Raw genomic sequence first — 23,923 nt, forward strand, 5'->3', positions numbered from 1 at the left:
ACCCTGCCCTATGCCCAACATATTACTTATGGAATCAGATTATAATTACAAGTTTGCTTCTCTTTCCTGATAGACTATAAGTTTTTGAGAGTCAGGGACCCTGCTTTGCTCATTTTCATATTTTTGCTTCCTCTAACAGTGCCTTGCATGTAGGAGTTCCTCGATAAATAGTTGGTGAATAAATTAATTGGTGGCAAATAGTCTACCTTGCATAATGATATTGGGTTTTTCCTCATATACCATGTTATGAAGTCATACCTATCTCGGAATGGACAGTAGTTTCCTAGTCTAGGAGGCCACTCACCCTTGCTGTCTCCATTCCAGGTCCTTCACAGTGTCTAATAAGAGAATCCTTCTGAAAAATGGCAGTCTTACAATTCCTTCAAAGTACAAGACTCACTTCCTGAAGGAAGCCCTCTTCATTACTTCAATAGAAACAGTATATTCTTATTCAGAACTCTCCATGTTTTAACACAGGAATAGATATTTGCCTACTTTTTTGCTAAGAAACTTTTCTATGTATATGTGTAATAGGGAAGAACAAATCTGACTCCATACTGGATCTGTTTATTTTACTTTAACCTTCGTGTTCTATTGTTTCTGCTACAAGTTAAAAATGTTTCCTACAGCCTGAAATATACAGGATAGCCCATTCTCAAGGCTCTGACATTTAAAGGCATAACACTTTTCCATTCATATAGAGATAAAAAGTTGCAGAACAGAGAATAACATTTATGACGGGACCTGCCTGGACAGCTACAAGAACAAGGGATTCCCACACTAAGAAGTCTGCACCAACAAACCACACACCCTCCCCTTTTAGTACAAAAGAAGCCTGAATTCTAACTTTGATAAGATGGTTCTTTGGGACGCTAATCCACCATCTTCTTGGTCTGCTGGCTTTCTGAACAAAGTCGCTATTCCTTACCCCAACACCTCAACTTATTGGATTGTTGTGCGGTGAGCAGTACGAGATTGCACTTGGTAACGTATGTACTCTCTTTACCATGACTGTATTAAGAGCCATATGAATAAAGACTCTTCGTCTTTGAGTTGTCTCTACTATCTACCCATTGCTGTAAGTGTGACAGGTATTTAATATATCCTTTTTGAAAAAATTCCCTCTGGATTCTGGTCCCAACACACTGCCACAACTATTCTTACAAATTCAATTATTTTCTATTTCATCTGATTTGATTTCTTAGCAGTGTCTATCAAAGCTGACCACTCTCTTTCTTGAAAGATGGACTTTGCTTAGCTTTCCTACACTATGCCCTTCTGATTTGTCTTTTGTCTCTCTGGCTACTTCTCAGTCAGCTATGGAAGCTGTTCTTTAACTGAACCATTAAACCTTCTTCCTCAGAGGTGCCTCCTTCTCCCCCGGGTCCACTTCCCATCTTACTCTTCACAGCTCAATCAATCTGTGCTTTTTATAGCCCCGTTTTGAAAGAGGTAGGAAAGTAACTTCATTCTGTCTAATGTACGGAGGAATGTGTTTTAATGAGCATAGTTCCTATGGTAATATTGAACAAGGAGGGAAAGAAGAGAAGAGCAAACCACTGGATGATTTTAGAAAAAATTTCTGCAGATATATAGCATTAAAAGGACATTTTGTGATTAAGTTTTATAAAGACAGGGTTATGTGGAGGGCAGGGAAACTTAAGGGTTATTTTGTTCTGTAAAATGTAACATGGTGATTCAGATCATGTTAGTGAATATAAAATCACCTGTGTTTGTGTGATCTGGCTTTAAACCACCAAAGAGAGTACTGTGCATTTACCACTTCAAAAGTTGTAACAGCCTTCCTCAGGCAGAAGTGCTTAAGAGTCTGATAATGTCCAGTAACTTACTTAAAAGAGGATAAAACAACACACCGTCAGGCAAGCAATCGGATTTAAATAGAGCTAATTTAGAAAGCATAGTGCTTTAGCAAATTCAGAAATTAATCCAGATTAAGACATTTTGCTTTCAGGATCTATTTCAAAAGACCAATTCTACAGCTCTAACTTAGAAGTGCGAGCAGGGAAGGGAGTCAAAATGTATACGCTATAAAAATCCTCATGTGTTCAAAAGCATACCTTCAAAAATTATAGAGCAAATCATCAGCATGAATTATTTCAAAATGACAGAAATATAGCTTAATTTTTTAAAGAATAAATCCATTGGGAATGGGAAAGATTGTAAGTTATTCTGATATAAAGAATCTAGAAATTTAGATAATATATCTGAAACACATTTCTGTCTTTTGTATAATATAGTTTATGATAAATTGTTTGTTCAAGGAGTTATTTAATCTATATGTTTCATCCGGAAAACTGACACATTTCTCCTATGTACATGAAGTAAGTTACTGACTGAAGTCCACAGGTCTCTAAAGCAAACTTAAGAATTTAATGGAAATATTATTGTCACATATGCCTATCCAATCAAGGAGAAACTAGTGATTTTTTATAGTTCAAAATTGTGTTCTGAGAGCTAAACTTTCACATCTGAGTTCAACAAACTCCCAAAGACAGATGCATAAGATTATATAAGTGAGACACATTAAATCAAGTGATTCCATATATAAAAACCCACCACTTTGCCTAAGAAAGGATGCATTTTGTTCACTGTTATTCCTGAAATTTATTCTGTTTATATAACATGAACACACAGTATCTATGATTATAAATTTCTTGGTAACCCATTGTTGGGATTTGCTTACAATATTTTTAGTGACGATAATCTTTATGTCTTGTATAAATAAGTATTTCTTTATGACCTTTATGACCAACTTAAAAGTTCTTTGAAAATTGTAACATGACCTTACCTTGCTTCCATTTTCTCTTGCTTCTTGTTCCATCTTGAGGTCAGAAATTAGCAGATTCTTATATTTGTTTTTTCCATTACTGCTGTGGTCATCTATTCTGTATTCTGAAGCCAGCTGTGCTGAGAGGGGACTGTCACTCAGGTTCAGTGGCTGCTCGTCTGGCTCCAGCCCAGTTTTTCCATCACCGTTAGAGTCACCCATTTCCCTGCAGTGTGTTCCCCCTGAAGCAATTGAACTATGCCCCAGAGTCTCATTGCCATTAAAGCTCTCGGCAGCAGAATCATCTGTTGGAAAGAAAAATTTATATTTTGATTTTATTGATATGCTAATCAGTTTCTACTTCAACTAGCATTTTTTTTTTGGTACAAGAGATAAAAGGAAAATTTATAATGATAACAGGATAAATGTATCAAGGGGTGCAGCAATATTCATAAACAGTACCCATAAAAATTTGCTATGATTTTGATTGGGATTGAGAACTTACAACTTGACGATATTGAATCTTCCTAGTCGTGAACATGGAAGATGTCTCTATTTACTTAGTTCTTCTTTGATTTTGTTCATCAGAGTTTTGTAGTTTTCCTCACATATATCTCATACATATTTTGTTAAATTTATACCTAAGTATTTCATTTTGGCGTGTTAATGTAAATGATACTGTGGGGTTTTTTTTTTGTTTTAAACATCTTTATTGGAGTACAATTGCTTTACAATGATGTTAGTTTCTGCTTTATAACAAAGTGAATCAGTTATACATACACATATGTCCCCATATCTCTTCTCTCTTGCGTCTCCCTCCCTCTCACCCTCCCTATCCCACCCCTGTAGGTGGTCACAAAGCACCAAGCTGATCTCCCTGTGCTATGCGGCTGCTTCCCACTAGCTATTTATTTTATGTTTGGCAGTGTATATATGTCCATGCCACTCTCTCACTTTGTCCCAGCTTATCCTTCCCCCTCCCCATATCCTCAAGTCCATTCTCTAGAGAATAGACTCAACTAGCATTTATTGAGCTCCAATTGTGTGCTTGGCATTGTGCTACCTAATTTTACATATAATGTGTAGTTTATCCTTAGCAATAAACTTGTGAAGTAGCCATTGTTATTTTTAATCTAGTAGGCAAATTTAGGCACAAGAAGTGAAGTAAAATAATTAGAAGATAAAATAATAAGATGAAACAAAGAAAACAGTTCAATCTCAAATGCAATCACAGAGAAAAGTAAATTAAAAAAAAAGCGAGAACAAGATATTTGTCAATTATTTTGCAAGTAGTTTTTGTTTTTCCAGGGAGAACAACCAGATTTGGTGAAAATTCTCTGATGAAAGCATCTTCCACCTTGCTAGTGGGGTATATATTGGTACAAGCTATGGGTGTTTAATATGCACCTGAAACATTAAAAGTGCTCAGAAACTTTGCTCCAGTCATTACAAAGACTATTAAGCCTAAGGAGATTAATCATTGCATGCATCTCTGTGCAGGTAAAAAGACAGTTAAATCAGTGTTGTTTATAATACAAGATCTAGAAATGATATAAATTATCAAAAATAAAAATATGGCTTAACATATGTTGGAACGTTTAGATTATGGAATTAATCAATATTCCATTTTAAATACACAAGAAAATGTGAGTCATGAGGCACTGAATGGAAAAAAACTAGCTACAGAAAGGTGTGGTCAATATGATCCCGATTTCGTAAAAGGAAAACACATAAACACAACAAAAAGACTGAAAAGTTGTAGTACAAAACGTTAATACTGATGTCCTCTTAACAGTGTGGCACTGGATTTTCTAATATTCTCTATTATCTACTCTATGTATAATTTATAATGTATTATAAAATGTATCATTTATAATATATAACTAAATGTATATATAATTTTTCTATAACAAAAATGGAAAAACTGTAGAAAAAAGGGAAAAAGGAGAAGAAGCAGAATTAGGAAAACTTTTTTGGCTTTAAAATACATAATAAGCTTGTTTAGAAGAAAATATATCAATAACAATCTACTCAGAGTGAGAAATAAAATTTACGTAAAAAATAAAGTTCTGTTTCTCTTAATTTCCTCTTTACATTTATGATAAGAATTTACGATTCATTTTAAAGGATAATGATGGACAAAAGTATTAAACTGTTTCCTTTAGGGCAGGGCTATTGATGAAACCATGTAAATATCAGTGAGCAAGAGTAATAATTTTCAGTAATTTTTTGTGACTTTTTTGTTTGATTTCTGCTATTCTCAAATATGCTTTCCTTTTGTAAGGTTCAATGAAATATTTGATGCCTTCTAATCAATTAAATTCACGGAAATAATGTTTACATTCTAAAGGAGTAGTACAGCTCACTTCTTCATTCATTTATTCAACAAACATTTACTGAGTGCCTATTTTTGGCCAAAAGGGGGTTAAATATTTGGCCAATAGAGACCCCTTCAGCTTCAATGAGCCAATGAGTTCACAGATAATTTAAAGAGACAGAAAACTAAACATGCAACTAAACTACAGAGTAAAAAAGGAACAAGGAATCCAGAACAAGGGATAAAGGCATCAGAGAAGGTTTCTAAAGAAGGTAGCTGAATTCCAAAGCTTTAACCAGGTGAAGAGTTGGGGAAGAGCATTCCCCACCTAGACATTGGCAGGTGCAAAGTCACAGAGGCAAGAATATGCAGGGCACATGAGGAATAAGAGTAGAGAGCTGAGTGCAAAAGAGAGACAGAAGAAAAGAAAACCTAAAAAGGGAGGAAGATAAGTGTTTTGTGTATCAGAGAGCTTGGATTTTACCTTAAGAGTAAACAGAAGTAATTTTAATTTACTGTGGGAAGTGATGTGAAAAAAAATGCTTTAAAGAGATTATTCTGTCTTGGATGAGAATAGTATGAAGGTGACAAAATGGAAGTTGGGGAGACCAGTTAGGAGATGTAGAAGCCATCTAAGTCAGCATTGCTGAAAGCTCAAACTAAAACAGCAGCAGTGCAGAATATGAGTGGATGACTAAAAAAACCCTTAAGAATAGAAAAGATATAAAAAACAAACTTATGGTTACCAAAGGGGAAACGTAGGGAGGAAGGATAAGTCAGGAGATTGGGATTAACATACACACGCTACTATATATAAAATAGGTAACCAACAAGGACCTACTGTATAGCACAGGGAACTCTACTCAATATTCTGTAATAACCTAAATGGGAAAATAATCTGAAAAAAATGAATATATATATATGTATAACTGAAACACTTTGCTGTACACCTGAAACTAACAAAACTTTGTAAATCAACTATACTCCAATAAAAATGAAAAAGAACATTTAAGATTGGTAATAGATAGACAAGGGTCCAGAACAAAGCCCAGGTTCCTTGCTCTAGTAAAAAATGAAAACAAAGGGCATTCAGTGTAATTATCAGCAAAATAGTATTTTTAAACAATTTTCTGAACCTATTTTGTGAGACAATTAAAACGTGTTCACAGAGCAAGATTCTATTTTTAAATTACTCTGTTTATGTACCCATTCAAGAAAAGACCTCATTTGGAGAGAAGACAAGAGAATTTAGGAAACTGGCCATAAGAAATATGATGTAGCAGTTTCCATGGCTATTATTTTGAGAAACTGATAACATTCTTTTAACAAGGAAATATCAAGGTCTGAAAAAAAAATTAGGGGAATAATGTATGAGTAATTTGGAATTTCATGCTAAGTCATATGGTTATGCTAAAGTATGAAAGGTCATTTCTGATTATTTCCTTCCAAGAAAATCCAAAGAAGAGTATAATGGACACATTCAAGTCCAACTATTTAATTCATCAAGAAAACTGTGATTTAACATTTCTGTACTAGAATCCTTTAAAAAATAATAAAAGTTTCATGTAAGAAATGTTTATCAATATGTTAAAAAAATAAAACGTTGAAGATACCTTTAAAAACTAAATCTACATTAGCATGAAACAAATCCAATGTCAATTATAGTTAAAAATTAAACAAGCTATATCTGTTTCTTTAATCTGATATCATCATACATATTAATAAATAGTATACCGTTTATTCATTTTTCAGGTAAGAGAAACATCATTTATCAGGAGAGTCTTTAATAAAAGTCATGTATTTATAATTTTTGTATAAAGAATAAACAATAAAGGAGAAAATATTTTTAGACAGAGTGGTTCACTCCAGATGTTACCAAGGTAACTAAATTCAACAGCTTTACATATTTTATTCCTGAGTAAATCAGTATGTTTCATGAAGAACAAATTAATTATTCACTCATTTGTAACAAACACATATCCACATATTTTATCTTGTAAATGGTAAAAGAACTGATAATCTCACGTGCCTCTGTTTCATAAATCAAAATTTAAAACAAAGTTTTTGATGGCTGTATTAGAAAAATTTAATATAAAGAGGTGAGCAGACATGATACCGTAACGATTTTTTATTGTCTATTTTGTAAAACCACATTAATGGCTTTTATTCTCTCTTCCTTAAAGATACTTTTTCAGAATTAGACCACAAATCTAAGACTCCTGTTTATCATAACAATTCACATCAGTTTACTGCTTTACATGGGAAATCTGCTTCCTTACCCAACAGAGTTTGCTCCATCTTGAGTGGCTGCTGGCATGTGGGTACTGGGCTGCTACACAGAGAGTGTAGTGTTTAGATCTGTAGATGTGACCTTTAGGTTCACAGGCCCTGATCGATGGTGTTTCTCTCAAATTTCAGCCTGGGTACCATAGCATTGGAACCAAAAACTCTGTATTTGAATCCCAAGGAAAAACAGCACCTGGAGCTTTGGAAATTAAGGTGCCCAGTGTACCTAGCAACAGAGGAGAATGTGGAATATGGTGACAGGTAGTGTGGAATCTAGTGACATCAGAAGGGCAGTGGGATATTTGGGTTGTGTTTGTGTTGAGGTTAGTTTTGATGGGATGAATTTAGTGTTGCCAAGGGGGCTGTCCAAGTGAGCTTGGCTCTTGTCTATCACACTAACCATGAGTGGCAGCCTATTTGTTTACTTCTTTCTCCTTCCCTACTCCCCATTCCCTCCACCAATTAGTACAGACCCTAGAAATACCATTTGCTTAAATTATTTCTAACATCCCCACCAGCACTTTGTGTGAAGTAGTTCATCAGCACCAGAGTCAATGGTTAGTTCTCCCTATATAAAAAGAATTAACCTATAACAGTGTGTGGTGTATGTGTGTATGTATATTTAAGTATATCTATTAATATACATAATATGTATATCTATCTCTCTATATATAGACATACATATATCTATTTCTCTATATATGTATACATGTATATCTCTATTTCTGTGTATAAATATATGTGATATATATTTGAAATCTCCCAAAGCACCTGACCTACTTTTGTACTCACTTTCAGTAGCTCTTCATTATGGCCTTTAGGCCAAGTGTCTTGGGAAAAATGAATAGGAAAAATATATATATCATCTTTGTTTTAAGATTAATACTTGGAAATTTAATCCTAAAATGCAGGCCAGATGCTTATAAGGTCCAAAAAACTATTTATTGTTTGCCCCAAGATGCAACATAGTCTCCCATCTCTAGTCCTTTGACTACATTTTGAAGTCAAAACATTCAGACTAAGGAGAAGTTTACTGATGCAGATAAAGTCATATGTGTGTTACATATGCATGCATGACCACTGCTGAAAGGTTATAGGACATTGATTTTAAAGTGATCAAACGAATATTGAGAGTAAGAAAGTAACAAGGAGATTCAGTTTTCCAGTAAATTAATTATACGAAGGGTGCTATCCTTGTTTGGGAGCTCTTAATTCGGCCCTTGCCATTGGAAGAATGGGCTCTAATTAAAGGAGCAGGATAGTGATGGCACTGAGATAAGCTACGTGTTCCGAAGCATATAACTTAAGCTCAGCACAATAATTAAATAAGACTAATTCTGAGCTACCAATGAGGAAATAATGTATATTCTTTATATTACTTTCTTTACAAATTTTAACCAAATACCTATTTTGTGCTAGACACTCTTCTTGAGATTGTGAGTCCATAGAGACTCCACATGGAATTTGTTCTTATACTATAACAAAATAATTACAATGCAAGGCAGAAAGCAGTATCTATCCTAGATGAGTTTCATATAAGGCACAATGAATAAACTAGGTTCTTAGGAGAAAGAAAAGTTGCCTATACATCACTGGGGATGAGGAAGATATCAGAGAAGGCAGGTTACAAGAGGTGCAATTTGAAAGAGGTGAGATATATGATGGTGATGGTGGAGGTTATTCTACTTCAGAGAGTATAAAAGAAAAAGAACCACAGGCAGGAAAGAGCTGGAAGAGGACAGGGAACTGAGTATATTCTACAATTCTACATACTAAGACAGGAAACTGTATATTTCACTAAAGTTGTGGATCTTTTACTGTATATTCCTTTTTCTGGATCACATAAAGTCTAAAGGTTCTCCCAGGGTAGGTACTTGGAGAAGCCTACTGACTATGTGAGTCTAGTCTATTAAAAGTCTATCTCTGTTCCCACCTCAGAGCTACTGTCAACTGACTGATAACAAAGCATTCTCCCAGTTCCAAGGGGACCTATTTTTTGAAATGGCCATTAATGTAATAACTTATGAATGGTTTCTTAATTGTTTAAATAAGTTATAAATTACTATTTTCATGCTTACCCATTAGCTTGTTTAGGGTTTCAAAGAACTAGACATTTTATAGAAAATGATAGGCATTAACATTTTTAATAATTACAATGTAATTTGAAAATATCTCTGATTTATTTTGCTGATGAAGTCACAGTTACTGTGAATAGTGTGTTTTACTGACTACATTTATAATACAATAAAATGTTAACTTTCAGTTAGAGGTAAGTGAAAATTATATAGGTATGGATATATATGTATACATATATATATGTGTGTATATATAGAGTGCTTTATACAAAGTTGATGTCATTTATATAAATTAATTTGATAATAAGACAAATGATGTCATAGATAGCATAATGTACTAATGCAGCTGAATAAGACATTCATGTAGTATTATCAACTCACTCAAGAAGTTATTTTACTGCTATAACTTAAAACCAAAACAATTGATACCGTGGGTCTTTTATGTTCTGTCGCACACAACAAGAAGTATATATGATGATAAAATCTCATTAAATTTAAAATAAATCTAAGACAATTATAATATAGAAGTTCAATGTTTTCCATGAAAACTGACAGCTAACCACTGGAGAGAAATGTTCAAGAAAACACATTAAATGGGCAATAGAAACAAGAAACAATGTCATGTAGTATTATAATAAAGCCATTCTATTAGAAAGTGATTTAAAAATTTATAAAAGGAGTGACTCAGGGATTTACCATGAATTATCTTAAACTGAAAACTAAGTTAAATGAAAAAAAGGTGACAGATTTGGGCTAAGTGATTCTGAAAAGAAATATTCTAATTAAAGCTAAAATTAATGCGATCCAAAAGGAGTTTCCCCTAATTTGGCATTTAGACAAACAACAACTCAGGAGGGTTTTTTTGCCTTGCCAGTAATAAGTCAGGAAATACTTTATCTTGAAAAGCTGAAAAGCAATGAAAAAAAAAAAAGAAAAAGAAGACCAAAGATAACAAGCTTACTATTTGAAGCAAGTGTCATGTAGCTGGATAGGACTTTGGCTATCTTCAAATTTATCCTTACAGCAAGCACTGTTGGGTCTTTCTACCTCACAGGAGCTCCCCTCTCTGGGAAGTGCCCTTGGCTCACAGTGATAAGACATAAGCAGCCATACTTCTATTTTGTCTGTTAACCTTTTTGGATCCGATTCCTTCACTAACTTGAACAAATCAGCCATTATTCTGCCTAAGGCATCCTTCTGAGTTCCTGTCCACCAGGTCACAACAAGCCATTTGCTTTCACTCACTGCCATGTCCCAGGATCATATTAATTCTCTGGTTCTGTACCACAATCGAGTTCACAGGGGACTTTAACTGACAAACCAAACCCTACTAGAAACCACAAACAGTTCTACATATGATGAAACCTACTCAAATTTCTGGGTAGCAAAAATGGTATAATCATGTCTGCCTTGGTAAGACATGATGATAAGGGATGGATGATAACTCTAAAATATAAGGGCCTGCATTCTCGATGAGGGGGAATCTAGTGTTCTGGAGCATAACTATATACTATACACCCACTCCAAAGTGAAAGATATGTTGTTAAAACTTGACTTCTTTACCAATAAGAAAAGGCACATCACCTAGTAGGTTTCGTCTGGTGTAGATTACAGTGAAAGGGGATTTTCCACTTGACCTTCATGAAGACAAAATGAATCAGGTATCTGTAGCAGACCAGGATTGAGTGTGGAGCCAGGGGTAATCCCTAACAGGAGAATTTTTGTCAGGACGACCAAGGTTTTAGTGTAAGGCAATGTATTTTTCCTTGAGTGACTTTGCCTTTTGATAAGAGCTCCTAACTCTTTTCCAGTTGGACATCATGAACTGAGCACACTTGGTCCACTAAACATTGTATTTAGGCATGCTCAGTAGTCCTTCCTCATCAAGTGGAAGTGCTATATATAGAAATGAGTCTGTTCAGCCCCAGCGGTGTGTGAGCAGGTTGCTGAAAACTGTCACACAACAGTTGTTTCTTTCATCTCTGCCTAAGTGTCTTAAAAGAAGTTCTTTATAAAAACTGAGAACGGGGCTTCCCTGGTGGCGCAGTGGTTGAGAGTCCGCTTGCCGATGCAGGGGACACGGGTTCGTGCCCTGGTCCGGAAGGATCCCACATGCCGCGGAGCGGCTGGGACCGTGAGCCGTGGCCGCTGAGACCGTGAGCCGTGGCCGCTGAGCCTGCGTGTCCAGAGCCTGTGCTCCGCAACGGGAGAGGCCACAACAGTGAGAGGCCTGCGTACCGCAAAAAAAAAAAAACCAAAAAACTGAGAACGAAAAATGTCAGCCTAGTTTCCATAACTCTGTGAAACACTGCAAAGGTACAGTCCTTTCATGGAGAGACCCAAATACAGAAGAAAATCCACTAAATAGGCAAGACTTTGAGCAGTAAGTCTAGTTGTATATTCTCTTTAGAACAAAGATAATCTACAGTTATTTTTTACACCATTTCTTTGGCAGCAGCCAAATGGTATAGAGACGTGAAAAAGAACAGTTTGGAGTATTTTTAAAGAGAAGTTGGAGGAAGGACGATATTTGATAGATCTTTCACAATAGGCTAAGGGCTTAAAATGTTCATATCCATGTAAATTTCCAACAAAACCCCACTAGCATAGGAGTTGAACTTCATAATCAAGTGTACAGGGTGACTTTTCCTGTGGACATCAATCATCCTACCTGCCAAACCTAGGTTTGCTCAGTGGGATCATGAATTGTGTGGCAATTAAAACAGGGGTAGAGGATACACATGGGCAGGCACTGGGGGCTTCCATCACCATGTTGATCTGAGTACCCAGTTTGCCAACAAAGTATCCAATCTTAAGATCTTGGTAAAGTACAAAAATCTGAGAAGCTTGCTAACTACTCTGTGGCAGAGCATTTGTATTTGATGCCTTTAATTAGAGGGGACACTTACTTGTCCTCAGTAGGTGGATGCTTACTTTTGACTTGGTCCTGTATTTCTTGCCCATTCTTTCTCTAACACAACTATATATGAACCTCTGAATGTTTTATACGCTACCTTTTTGCACCACACACATTAAATTTAATCAATGAAATCACATCGCAGTAAAAGAAATGAAGCAACTGGAAGATTTCCCTTGGAGTCATTGCTCTTTTTACCTACTCCATCCCTAACAAATTACAGACCTTAAAAAATAATGGAATGAACTATTAAAAACTTTAAAAAATAGCTGTGGTAGGGGACTTCCCTTGTGGTACAGTGGTTAAGACTCCGTACTTCCACTGCAGGGGGCATGGGTTCAATCCCTGGTCAGGGAACTAAGACCCTGCATGCTGTACATCATGGCCAAAATAAGTAAGTAAATAAATAAATTTTTAAAAAGAAAAGAAAGAAGACAATAAAAAAGAAAAACATTTTAAAAATAGCTGTGATGCCCTGAGAGATATTACCTGAACCTGAGGGGTTGCCTTCCAGGATGTGATCATGTTCTAAACCAGCTACTGATACTTGGGGTTACCTCTCTTAGCCACAATATCAGTCTGGAAAACAAGGCTTTCCAGAGACGGAAGTGACACTTCTCACAATTCTTCTCTACAGCTTTAGGTTCTGTTGGCCTGTAGGAAGGATACTTCCAAGAAATGAGCTAGACAACTGACCATTTCACACCACGCAGGCCACTATAGGAAGAGAGAAACAGAAGAGCTGTGTATTGCCTGCCATCATTGATCCTGAGTACCTGGGGAATAAGATGACCGAAAACCAAAATGGGTTGGAATGAAGGTCCACAAGAACACCTGAAGCATTTCTCATTCTGCTCTGCAGAAAGAAAAATATTGTCAAAGCAATCTTTGCAGGCAGAGACAAATCTCATTTCCTGACATGATGCCCCACCTGGCAAATACCCTGAGTCATTTAATTGCTAGTGAAAGAAAAGAAAATATGGAAGGAGTAGTGGAGCTGGTTCATCATAACTACTAGCTATGGCTTTGGAATAAGGCACAGAAATATTGCAACTAATGCAATATTTACCTAGATTTCTTTGTTTGCTGTCAGCTGTCAAGTGTCTGAGGATTAAAAACAGATGCCTCATTTTCTTAAGTTTTATTTAAGGGTAGTAGTGGTACTTAAATATACTAATTAGTCCATTAACTGCATAATTTCAATTATTACGGAACTAAAAGAGGTAAGAATATTATTTGGTGATCTGGCCTCAGAAAGTGAGGCTTCTTAACATCACCTCTCTTTCTCTGTGCAATAGCTGGACAGGACTTAGATTTAGTTATATTGGGGGAAAATGAGGTTGTTTGTGGTTTAAGTGAAATAGGTGGTAAGTTTTCAGTAGAATTATCTTTGGATGTATAAGAAAGTTGCGTGATGTGTGATGGTGTGATATGTGTGTGTGTGTGTGTGTGTGCGTTTGTGTGTCTATGTGTTAGCAGAAAAATGATGATATGTATTAGGCACCCATAGGGGCAGAAACCTAGTTCATACAATCCCCTCCTAATACAAAAGTGTAGGCTCCAGGAAGGATGATCAATTGCCACCCTGGAAAAATTTGGAGCTTTGAGACAGAGAAAAAGGGAGCCATTGGAACTAGGTCTTTTTATGTTAATCTTTAGAAAGAAAGTATAACAATTATGGTCGATGGAGTTCGCATCATTTAAAAAAAATTAGAGCTGCCTTTAGTTCTTGTCTTTCCAGATTATTAGGCAACCAACTCCTTTATGAAATTTTGTGAGAAATTCCAGTGCCCCTTCCATAGATTCCCATTTTTTGTACTGTTTTTGCTTAATTTAGCCAAAGACAATTTTTAACTTGAAAATAGAAAGCTTAAATAATGCATAATATTTGTTTTACTTCTGAAAAATCTGAGGAACAGAAATGTTAAGTGACTTGACTGGGTTCAGTTAAAAATACAAAGTACATGTTAAAAGGACTTGAAGTCATGTAATAAAATATAGTCATAGAACTAGAGGATTTTAAATTTGAAAAGAGAACACTTTCTGGGGTTGTAGCGAGAGATATAATTTAATCCAATATTTGAACATTTTAATGTGTTTTTATTACCTGTCAGAAGATTAAAGATTAGAAGTTATACAGATCAGTTTTTTGTGAAGTATATGAGAAGTCACTCTGACAAAATTATCAAAACATCAAATAAGTTTCTCTCTAGAGGTGTTTAATTATGAAATGTAAGCTATTGGAGGGCAAGTTCTAGTTCTTATTCCTTTATCAATCTGTGATTAGCACATGGTAATTATACAATAACTATTTGTTGAATTGGACAATCACAGGAGATCACAATCACATATCTATTTAGTGTCTGTTTAAATAAACTGTGAGTCTTTTTACTTCTCTTTATATGTTCGTGAACTATTTATTTATTAATAAATATTGTGTTACTGCATTAGACACTGGTAGGGAGAATCTAAAAGTGCCCCTCCCCACAAGATTCCACACCCTAATTCCTAGAACCTATAAATATGATGAGATATTACTCCTGTGATTATGGTATGTCATATGGTACAGAGGATGTTTAATAGGGAGATTACCTGACTGGGCTTAACAATTACATGAACAGTTAAAAGCACAGAGCTCTCTCCAGTTAGTGGCAGAAAAGGAAATTAGAGAGATCCAAAGCACAAAAGGTTTCTCACTGTGCCACTGATGGCTTGAAGATGGAGGAGGTCACATAAGAGAATGCAAGCAGTGTTAAGGGGCAGGGCTGACAGCTGACGAGCAAACAGGGACCTCAGTCCTACAACCACAAGGAAGTAACCTCTGCCTACAACTTGAATAAGCTCTGAAGTGGATTCTTTACCAGAGCCTCCTGATAAGAGGTTAGACAGGCTGACACCTTGATTTTAGCCTTTGTGATACCTGGAGCTTAGAACAGAGTTGAAGTTTCTTCAACTCTTGACCTACAGAGCTCTTAAGCTTGTGATAATTTATTACACAGCAATATAAAATGAATACAGTGAAAAACATCAAGGAATGTCTATGGTGCATTAAGATAGGTAATACCACTCAAAATTATTCAAGTATATTTCAATGATTGGTGTGTATCAGTGTTTCTCAAACTTTAATTGCTTCAGAATTTCCTAGGTAGATTGTTAACAATACAGATTCCCTTGGGCACTAAAAACTTCTAACCCAATAAAAATCTGAAGTCTTGGTTTCATTTTTCTTGGTCAGGGGCAGGAAGAAATCCTAGAATCTAGAAGCAATTCTCTTTCAAGAGTTTTGGGGCCACATGTGAGAAATTAATGTAGATCATCTCTGACAACTAACTGGTTGAATATAAAATTGTGGGAGGTAAGTGTTGATACTAAGAGAATGGAATATGACTGACAGCTCTCAAATCTGAGCTCAGTAAGACAGAATCTAAGTATATTTTAATGCCATTTAACAAATCTCTAGGAAATTGTCAGAAAAAGAGGCCAGACAAATATTCTTTCCCTTGATGAAAACTAATAAATAAGAGCCAGTCTGGGCCCACTTTTTAAAAGACTCCTAAAAGGATATGATTTTGCCCAAAGAGCTTATTTCAATACGTACTGAAGAACTAAAGATGTTATTTTTGGGAAAAAGGACCACTTTGAATACCTTGATTAACAAACTCCTAGGCAAGAAGGTCTTTACCAAGGTCAAGTGTATGTTTACAAAATCAAGAATCTTTACCCATAGAGCAGAACTGTGTACCAACTATGGGTTCACATGTGCTGAAATCATTGTCAGTTTTTGTTTGCATAGTAGGTAAAGAGTATCATTCTAGGAAAAATTGTCAAAATCTTCCAGATTTGTTCTCAGTGTCCCTCATGTTCTTTTCCCCATCTTCATGGCAAATCCACAAGCTACCTGTGTGCACACTGGCTCTCTGTAAGTCACTTTACTGAGAAACAGATTGACAGATTGACTGACTGATTATCCCTTGACTGAAATTCCCCCACAGGAAAATGCTACTTCAGCTAGGCACTTGTAATTTAAACCTTTTATCTCTAATGTGGAATGAAAGGCTTTTCTCATGGTATTTTCAGCCATTAGCAAGCAGATGAAGAGAAAAAATCCTGCAGTCATCCAGACCTAATTCATTCCCAGGTTTTCAGAGTAACTTAGAGGTGAATGATTAGAGTACATGATCTGTGATGTTTTCTCCTAACCCTCCTACTCTCAAAAAAGTCCCTCTCCCTCCTGCAGTGGGTGAGCCAGGACCACTCAACAAGGAAGCTGAAACTCTCATGCCAACATCCTGAAACTTCAAGAAACTTGAGCCACCAAGCACTTCTTGGACTTAATAAGCAAATCCTACACTAAGAGTTCTGAAAGTTTCTCCACACCCTCCTTCCTCTTACGTACCGGTCATTTGCTGTCTTGCTCTCAGATCCATTCTTCTCCCTTTCTTTGCAAACCATTTCCCAGGTTTCCTTGACTATTGTCTTATGACTTGGTTTAAACAATGGGAGATACTGGCAGAGACAGGAGGGGAGAAAGAGAAAATGCCTGGGTATCCCCACTCCCCATCCCACACATACACCCTCTCTGATTCAGGAGACCTCTCTGTCTCCAACTCAGGGGGCATCTTCTCCATGTCTCAGCTCCTGCCAGGAAACGTCTTCCTGCCAGGGAGCATCTTCTGTGTGTCTGTTTCCCAGCAAGTAGCTCTGGCTCTTGGCCTCTAGTAATGCCAACTCTTCCCCAGCTTTTCCACCTCTAGCTCTAGCAGACTTCCTTCTGTTATTAATTCCTGCATTGCTTCACACATTGCAAAGAGTGCCTTGTATTAAATTTTTCTAATGAATGACATGGAATGAACAACATTGTCCAGATTGGATCACAACTGATATAATTCGCTTTACTTTGGCCTCAAGACTTCTGTTTTCTAGCACCTGTGATGTTCTTATAGTCAACATTTTGTGACTTTTTTCCTTCATAATGCCAATTCATTATCTGATATCCAAGAAGTTTTCCCCGAGCTTTCTTTACTATTTCTACCCAGGGGGTTGAAATCCATCATCGTCCATAACAGTGGTATTAATGAACTTATTGGCCATCTTGAAGGATTCAAGGTCACTAAGAGTTTTGGTGGCAATTATAAAGCATTATTATTTAGATGCTTGTCAAAGTATTGGTATCTTTCTAATAAACACTAAATTATTCTGATTTAAACAAAAAGATTCATCTGAGTAATGCCAATTGTTTTGAGTCATTAAACATCTTAATTACACAAATTCTTTTGGTAGTCATTTCCTTTACAATATTCAAAACAGATCTGGGCATAAAATAAGATGATCAGTTTTCCTATTTTAAAGATCTTGGTAAAGATAAAGAACTTATTTGCTCAAGTCACCTTGATGGTGACAAACATAGGATTAGAAACTGATTTCCTAATTTCAGACCAAATTTCTATCTAAACTGTACTGCTACACCTCAGCAGGAAACACAAGTCTAGGTATTGTGAGAAGTGCCTGAAAAAGTAGTGCTACGTGGGGAAAGAAAAGACTTAATTTTCGATTTAGGAGGCTCTTAGAGACACTACTAAATTGAAAGGTGTCATCTAAGGTTACCCATTTTGCAGTACTTCATAAAATCAGGAATCACAGTGAATAGCCTGCTATCACCTTCCCCTCACTTAACAAAGGCATTCTGCCTACACTTCTTGTAATTAGCATAAACTGAACAGCCATGATGTTTTTATAAATGCAGATGACCTTTCAATATCACCATGATTAGCAGAGTACTGGCTGACCAATGACATGATATATATAACCAAAGACAATTCTATTTGACATTCAGGGCTGAATGATGTCAAATGATATTATTTTAGAAAACTTGCTAAAATTTTGAGTACGTAGAAAAAAATCAAAGAACTTACAATTATATGAGATCAAAGAAAACCGACATTAACATCAGTATTTAAAGGATACAGAAAATTAAATTCCTCTTGTTGAAGGAGAACAGTAACATGTTTGTTACTTTTCTATTTAAAAAGTGATTTTCATCTCATCATCACAAGAAAACTGAAATTTGTAGTTATGTGCGGTAATGGATATTAACTAGACTTATTGTGTTTAGCATTTCACAACCTATACATCTATCAAATCATTATGCTGTACACCTAAAACTAATATAAGGTTGTATGTCAATTGTATCTCAATTTAAAAAAATAAAGGAGTTGCACTCAGACCACAGTTAAGATCTATGCAAAACACCATGAAGCCAGGGGCCCTGCAGCCACCTCAACAGGGTAAAGCTCTGATACCACTTATATTCCCACCATCACACCCATCACCCCAGATCACCAGAGTCTGGGCAAAGGATAGATGAGGGCCAATGGTCACACTAATCGGAAACAGTATGAAACCTGGATGACCATGAATGGCTTCATTGCTATGAATGAGTATTCAGTAAGTGTACAACATGTGCATATGTCACCAGGTGCAAGGTTGAATAGTACTGTGAGTAAATACAAAAGAAATGGGGAGAAGGGGAGAAAGACCTACCCGCCCAACTCTAAAATAAACTTCTCTGCAAAAATAGCAAACGCTGTGGTTGCAATGTAGAGAGTAAACTATAAGTCAGGGATGTTTATAAATAATAAAATGTTCAACTTTAATAACAGCAGGATCCTAGAGTGTTCATCATCAGTCCATAAAGCCTTCAGACATTTGTCACCACCAAGGGATAAAATGGTGAGACATTTTCAACAACAGACATAGTACTTGCTTTGGTTGTGTTAACTGCAGGAACTTAACAAACAGTAAAGACAGAAGAGTTGTTTCCACATTTTACATTTCTACTTTACACTCAAAGTACTGAGTACGCTCAGTATAGCTGAGTCAGTTTAAAGCTTTAATTTTGTTAATCTTGAATTAAATAGCCAAAGGTTAGTCTTAGCACCGATTTTGGGAAAAAGGAGGATCATAGTTCAAGGAAACCATGAAAGCCCTCAAAGCATTGACTTTGAAACCAAGCAAACTCTTCCAAGTTGTGGGTGGCTGAGGAGCTGACTCTAATGGAGCAGCCTGGGCAAAACCAGGGCAGCCATCCTGCCCTAAGTCCTCCTCTAGAGAAAGGCTCTCCCAGGCCCATCCCTACCAACAACCATGTAACAATGTTTGAAACAAGGTCAACTGGTTTAAAAAAATGGTTGGAGGGCCACAGAGGTCCAGCTCTCTGTCTGGGGTGGAGCCTAATAGGTTCATCTCTCAAACCAAAAGCTGGAACCAGCATTCCAGACCAACCTCCCAGGGAACCAACCACTAGCCAGGTTCTGTTCTTTTTCTCTGCTGAGGTCAACTGCTTTATTTTGGAAGGTGATGTCTAGATCAGAAAAAAAAAAAAAGGTAATTTTTATAACTGACCTAATTTATACTTTATAGGGACCCAGTGAAGGAAAATTCATAGGCATTGTTTGCCCCATTTTACCAAAGTGAAAATAGTTGAGTCTTGAAAAGATCCTGTGATTCTCTAAAGGTAGCATAGTTAATGAATGACAAAGCTGGCACTTAATGGCAGATGTCACAACCAGCCCTTGGAAACCACTATGCTCTATTAGCTCTCAAGGAAGGTAGGCTTTAGAGATGGCTTGAGTATGGCGAGAGTAGAATATAAAGAAAGCAAACTAAGGAGGAAGACAAGATAAAGGCAACTTGGAACAAGCTCTACAACAGGGAGACAGCCAGTAGGCAGGAGAACAGGTACTTGGTGAAGGGCACTGAGGCCAGGAATCATGGGATTAGGAAGAAATACCCTGGGAGGTGTCAGGAACCTGGTGAAATAAAGTGATCGTCATTAGTGTTCGTGTATGGGGTACTGAAGTTGGAGAAATACCCTCTAAGAACATAGCCTCTTCCTCTTGCTCTAATGCCCAAATCTACTAAATCCCAAACAATGAAAGGCTAAGCTTTTTTCTTTGCTGTGTGCCCTGAAGCTAGCATTATGACTTCTGTGGAGTGTATATTCAGCAAATGCCTCAAGAATTACATTGATTCCAAACCACATTGATTCTATTTTCTCAATTCTTGCTTTTCCTAGTTCAAAAATTTTATATTATATCATACACTAATTTTTCACACATGTAACTCATTTTTCCCCAAATGTTTATGGACCTTGTTTTAACATTCCTTTGCATAAAGTAGTATATATAACAAGTCACCAAGTAGAAATATGATATTTTTAAAAAGTCAATGGAAGAAGAGAAAACATTTGGGGTTTTGCTGATGTTTTATTTATTACAGTAAAAGGACTGTCAAAAAGTAATGTCCGAGTGAGTTTGAGAAAAATAAAAATGACTAAGAATTAAAAGGATTCTCAGGTAATAAATATTCTTTTTATAGAAGTTATGTATGTTCATTTTGATTAATACTGTTTCTATCATGATAAGTCACTGAACTCTCCTGAAATCAAAAATAAAACATCTGTCTTGGTTGACCATGAAAAAATAATATCTTTAAGTCTCTGTACTGATTGTATACACTTAAACTCTCTGAATTATACCCAAATAAGAGCTGTTTACAAAGTGATTATTTCTAATTAGCCAAGAGCTGCTCAAAACATACTCCCCTCCCCCAACCCCATGCTACTATACTAAAATTACTTAACCATGGCCATCTATAAAATTGTCCTTTAGCTAAAGTGCAGTGGATTCTAGTTTGAAAACCCTAGTTTCTTGATTTAAGCCAGAGAAGAAACATTTACTGAGCTTTAAATGGCCAGTTTAGTGCGGTGTTCATTGCTGATGGCACATTTTCATGATCCTTTCTCAGTGGCTCTCCATTCAAAGAAACTAAACAGGACAATTAATTACACTGAATACATCATTTTAGTGTATGGACATCCTCTCCATACTCCCTTCTGGAACAAATAAACCTGCCAACAGCCTACTGTCTTGGTAGCCACATGACCTCCAAGGTCAATACTACCAAGGCAGGCACCTAAACCATAAAAGGTCAAAACCACAACCAATGTGGTCAAACCAGAAAGGTGATTTAGGTCAAAAAGGTTCCATCTCAGAATTTGAGCTAACTCCTCTCTCCTCAGTGTGTGGGCTAGTGAGGAGTAGCATCAAAATCATCTGTGAACCTGTTAGAAACACTGAATGTCAGGTCTTACCCCAAACCTACTGGATCAGAATCTGCATTTTAACAAGACTCCCAGTCTACCCATGTGCCTAATAAAATCTCAGAAGCCCAAACTCCTAACTGGGTTAGCAGTCACAGCTGAAGCAAAGTCACAAGGAAACACTAGGCTGAAGAGGTTACCAGGGTCCATGTTCAAGCTGAATTCAGCAGAGGAAGCCAGAGCATGAGGACAGAGGGACACAGAGAAAAGATACATAATAGAGGGACTATGTGGCAGGTTGGCCTCACATGGTGTCATCATAATTACTAATTGTGCCCCATTCGACTTTCAAATATGTTCCTGTTTGGGCAACAGATTATATAACTCTATATATAACTCAGTAAGATCAAAGTTAATTCACAGCCTGGCTGCTCCATACTTTCTGTTCTTGGATTCCTTAAATCACTGTCTCCCTTACTGTGACACATCATTCTTAAAAACACTGACATCTCCCTTCTGCCCTCATTATTTGAAGCAACTGATGCAAATATATTTACTGTTTAATTAGTGCCTACTATGTACCATGAAAAATAATTAAAAATTATGTGCTGGGTACTCACTCTGTTATATCTATTCCTCAAAACAGGCTCAGGTAATCTAATGTCACAGGGGCATATTCTGGGATCTTGATTAAATGACTTCCTCAAGGTCCCATAGGTGCCAAGGCCTGATTCACACTCGGGGCAGCTGACTCCATGGCCCTTGTCTTTTCCTTTCCACCCCATACCTCTCCAGGAGATGATCTCATGTCACCTAATTCTTCTGGTGATGCTGAAAACCCCAGCAATGAAAAGAAACCATGCTGGGATTTCCCTGGTGGTCCAGTGGGTAAGATTCCGTGCTCCCAGTATAGGGGGCCTGGGTTCGATCCCTAATCGGGGAACTAGATCCCGCATGCATATCACAACTAAGAGGCCCACATGTCACAAATAAGATCCTTCGTAGCCTAAATAAGTAAATAAATATTAAAAAAAAAAGAAACCATGCTAGGCATGATTGTCTCTGAAGGCAGAGAAACACTTTGTTTAAAGGATACTATCCTCTATCTCTCAATTTTTCTGAGAAAATGCTTGAGTGTTTTGTAGAGATGAATTGAGCTTTATTTTTTGGACCAAAGAAAACAAGACATAGATTTTTTATTTTACTCTATTTAAACATTTTTTCCAAAAAATATACCTTTTTCTTTCAGGCATCAAGGTATAATAACCAATCTGTAAAAGTAAATATAGTGACATAACAACGTAAAATAAATTAATGAATTAAACCAGGAAACCTTTTACATTTACTCAACATGCATATCACTTCAGCTATTATTTACAACTGTTATTAAGACAGTTCATGCCCAGATTAAATATCTACAGAATCCTGAATTTCATTTCTCTTATTACTTTTGCTTATTTTTCCTTTTAGGGGTGGGAAGAGGGAATAGGAGGTAAGACTATAGTGGGATGCAAGGCACAATGCTTGCCACATAGCAGTGGCTCAACAAGTTCTAAATAAATCACCCAGTAGATGGATGAAAGGAAGGAAGGAAAGGAGGAAGAAATAAAGGAAGGTAGGCACATGCTCCTTGGTAATCAGAAAGAGAATATAATACTCTTCAAAAATCAGGATATTGAAATAGTTCTGGTTTTGCTGACTATGATTGATAATAAGATACTAATTGATTCTACTGAATAAAGTTTCTCAGATATAAGAATCAGAGAAGGTGAAAAACAAATGAAAGGTGAAGGGGGACAGTAGGGAGAGCAAGTCATGGCAGGGGAGGGGAGGGAGGAGTGCAGAGATGAATGGGTGTAGACGGGGCAGGGAGGGGAAGACAGGAGAGGGGAGGGCGGGGAGATAAAGAGGAGGGGAGAAGAGAGGAGGAGAGTGGTTGAGAAAGAACACTTATTTCAGTACGAATAACAATCACGTAGTTATCTGATTAATATGTGGGTCTCCCCCAGGACCCCAAGCTCTGAGAGAGCAGGGACTAGGTCATTTTCACTCTCTGTGGTTGTTATCTACCACAGCTCCTGTGCCCGAGTACTGCGCTTCTCTGTGATAAAGAATTGGATCCTTTTATTTCCAGTCTCTCATGGACAAATCATTTGTAAAATTAAAAACACTAGAAATGTAGAAAATACAAACCCATTTGTTTGTGATTAAATTCCACAGACATACAATTGCTCTGTTCCAAATCCATTACTCGCCATGGACCAGTAACAGTTTGCAGACCAACACTGGTCCACTAACGGCTCCTTGAAGAGCTTGACCTGATAGAAACTCATTGAAATTTAGTAAAATATATAAACATTATAGATATCTGAACAATAGCAGTTTAGCAATAAATTATAGGTATATCATGGTTTTTTGTGGAATTTGATCTATTTATTTT

At 36.6% G+C, this 23,923-nt stretch overlaps 1 protein-coding gene across 5 annotated transcripts in view; it reads right to left on the reverse strand.

Moving 5' to 3' along the window:
- NOL4 (nucleolar protein 4) overlaps positions 1-23,923 on the reverse strand; it is a gene marked incomplete at both ends in the record, with an annotated part of 387,673 nt that overhangs the window by 164,771 nt on the left and 198,979 nt on the right. For all 5 annotated transcript variants that reach the window (XM_081253362.1, XM_081253361.1, XM_081253359.1 and 2 more), the window contains one exon: positions 2,810-3,093. In XM_081253362.1, the coding sequence (XP_081109488.1) occupies positions 2,810-3,093 (284 nt within the window). The remainder of the gene's footprint in view (positions 1-2,809; positions 3,094-23,923) is intronic.

The sequence above is a fragment of the Mesoplodon bidens genome (genome assembly GCF_964165515.1).
Source record: "Mesoplodon bidens genome assembly, chromosome: 13".
NCBI classification, from domain to species: Eukaryota; Metazoa; Chordata; class Mammalia; order Artiodactyla; family Ziphiidae; genus Mesoplodon; species Mesoplodon bidens.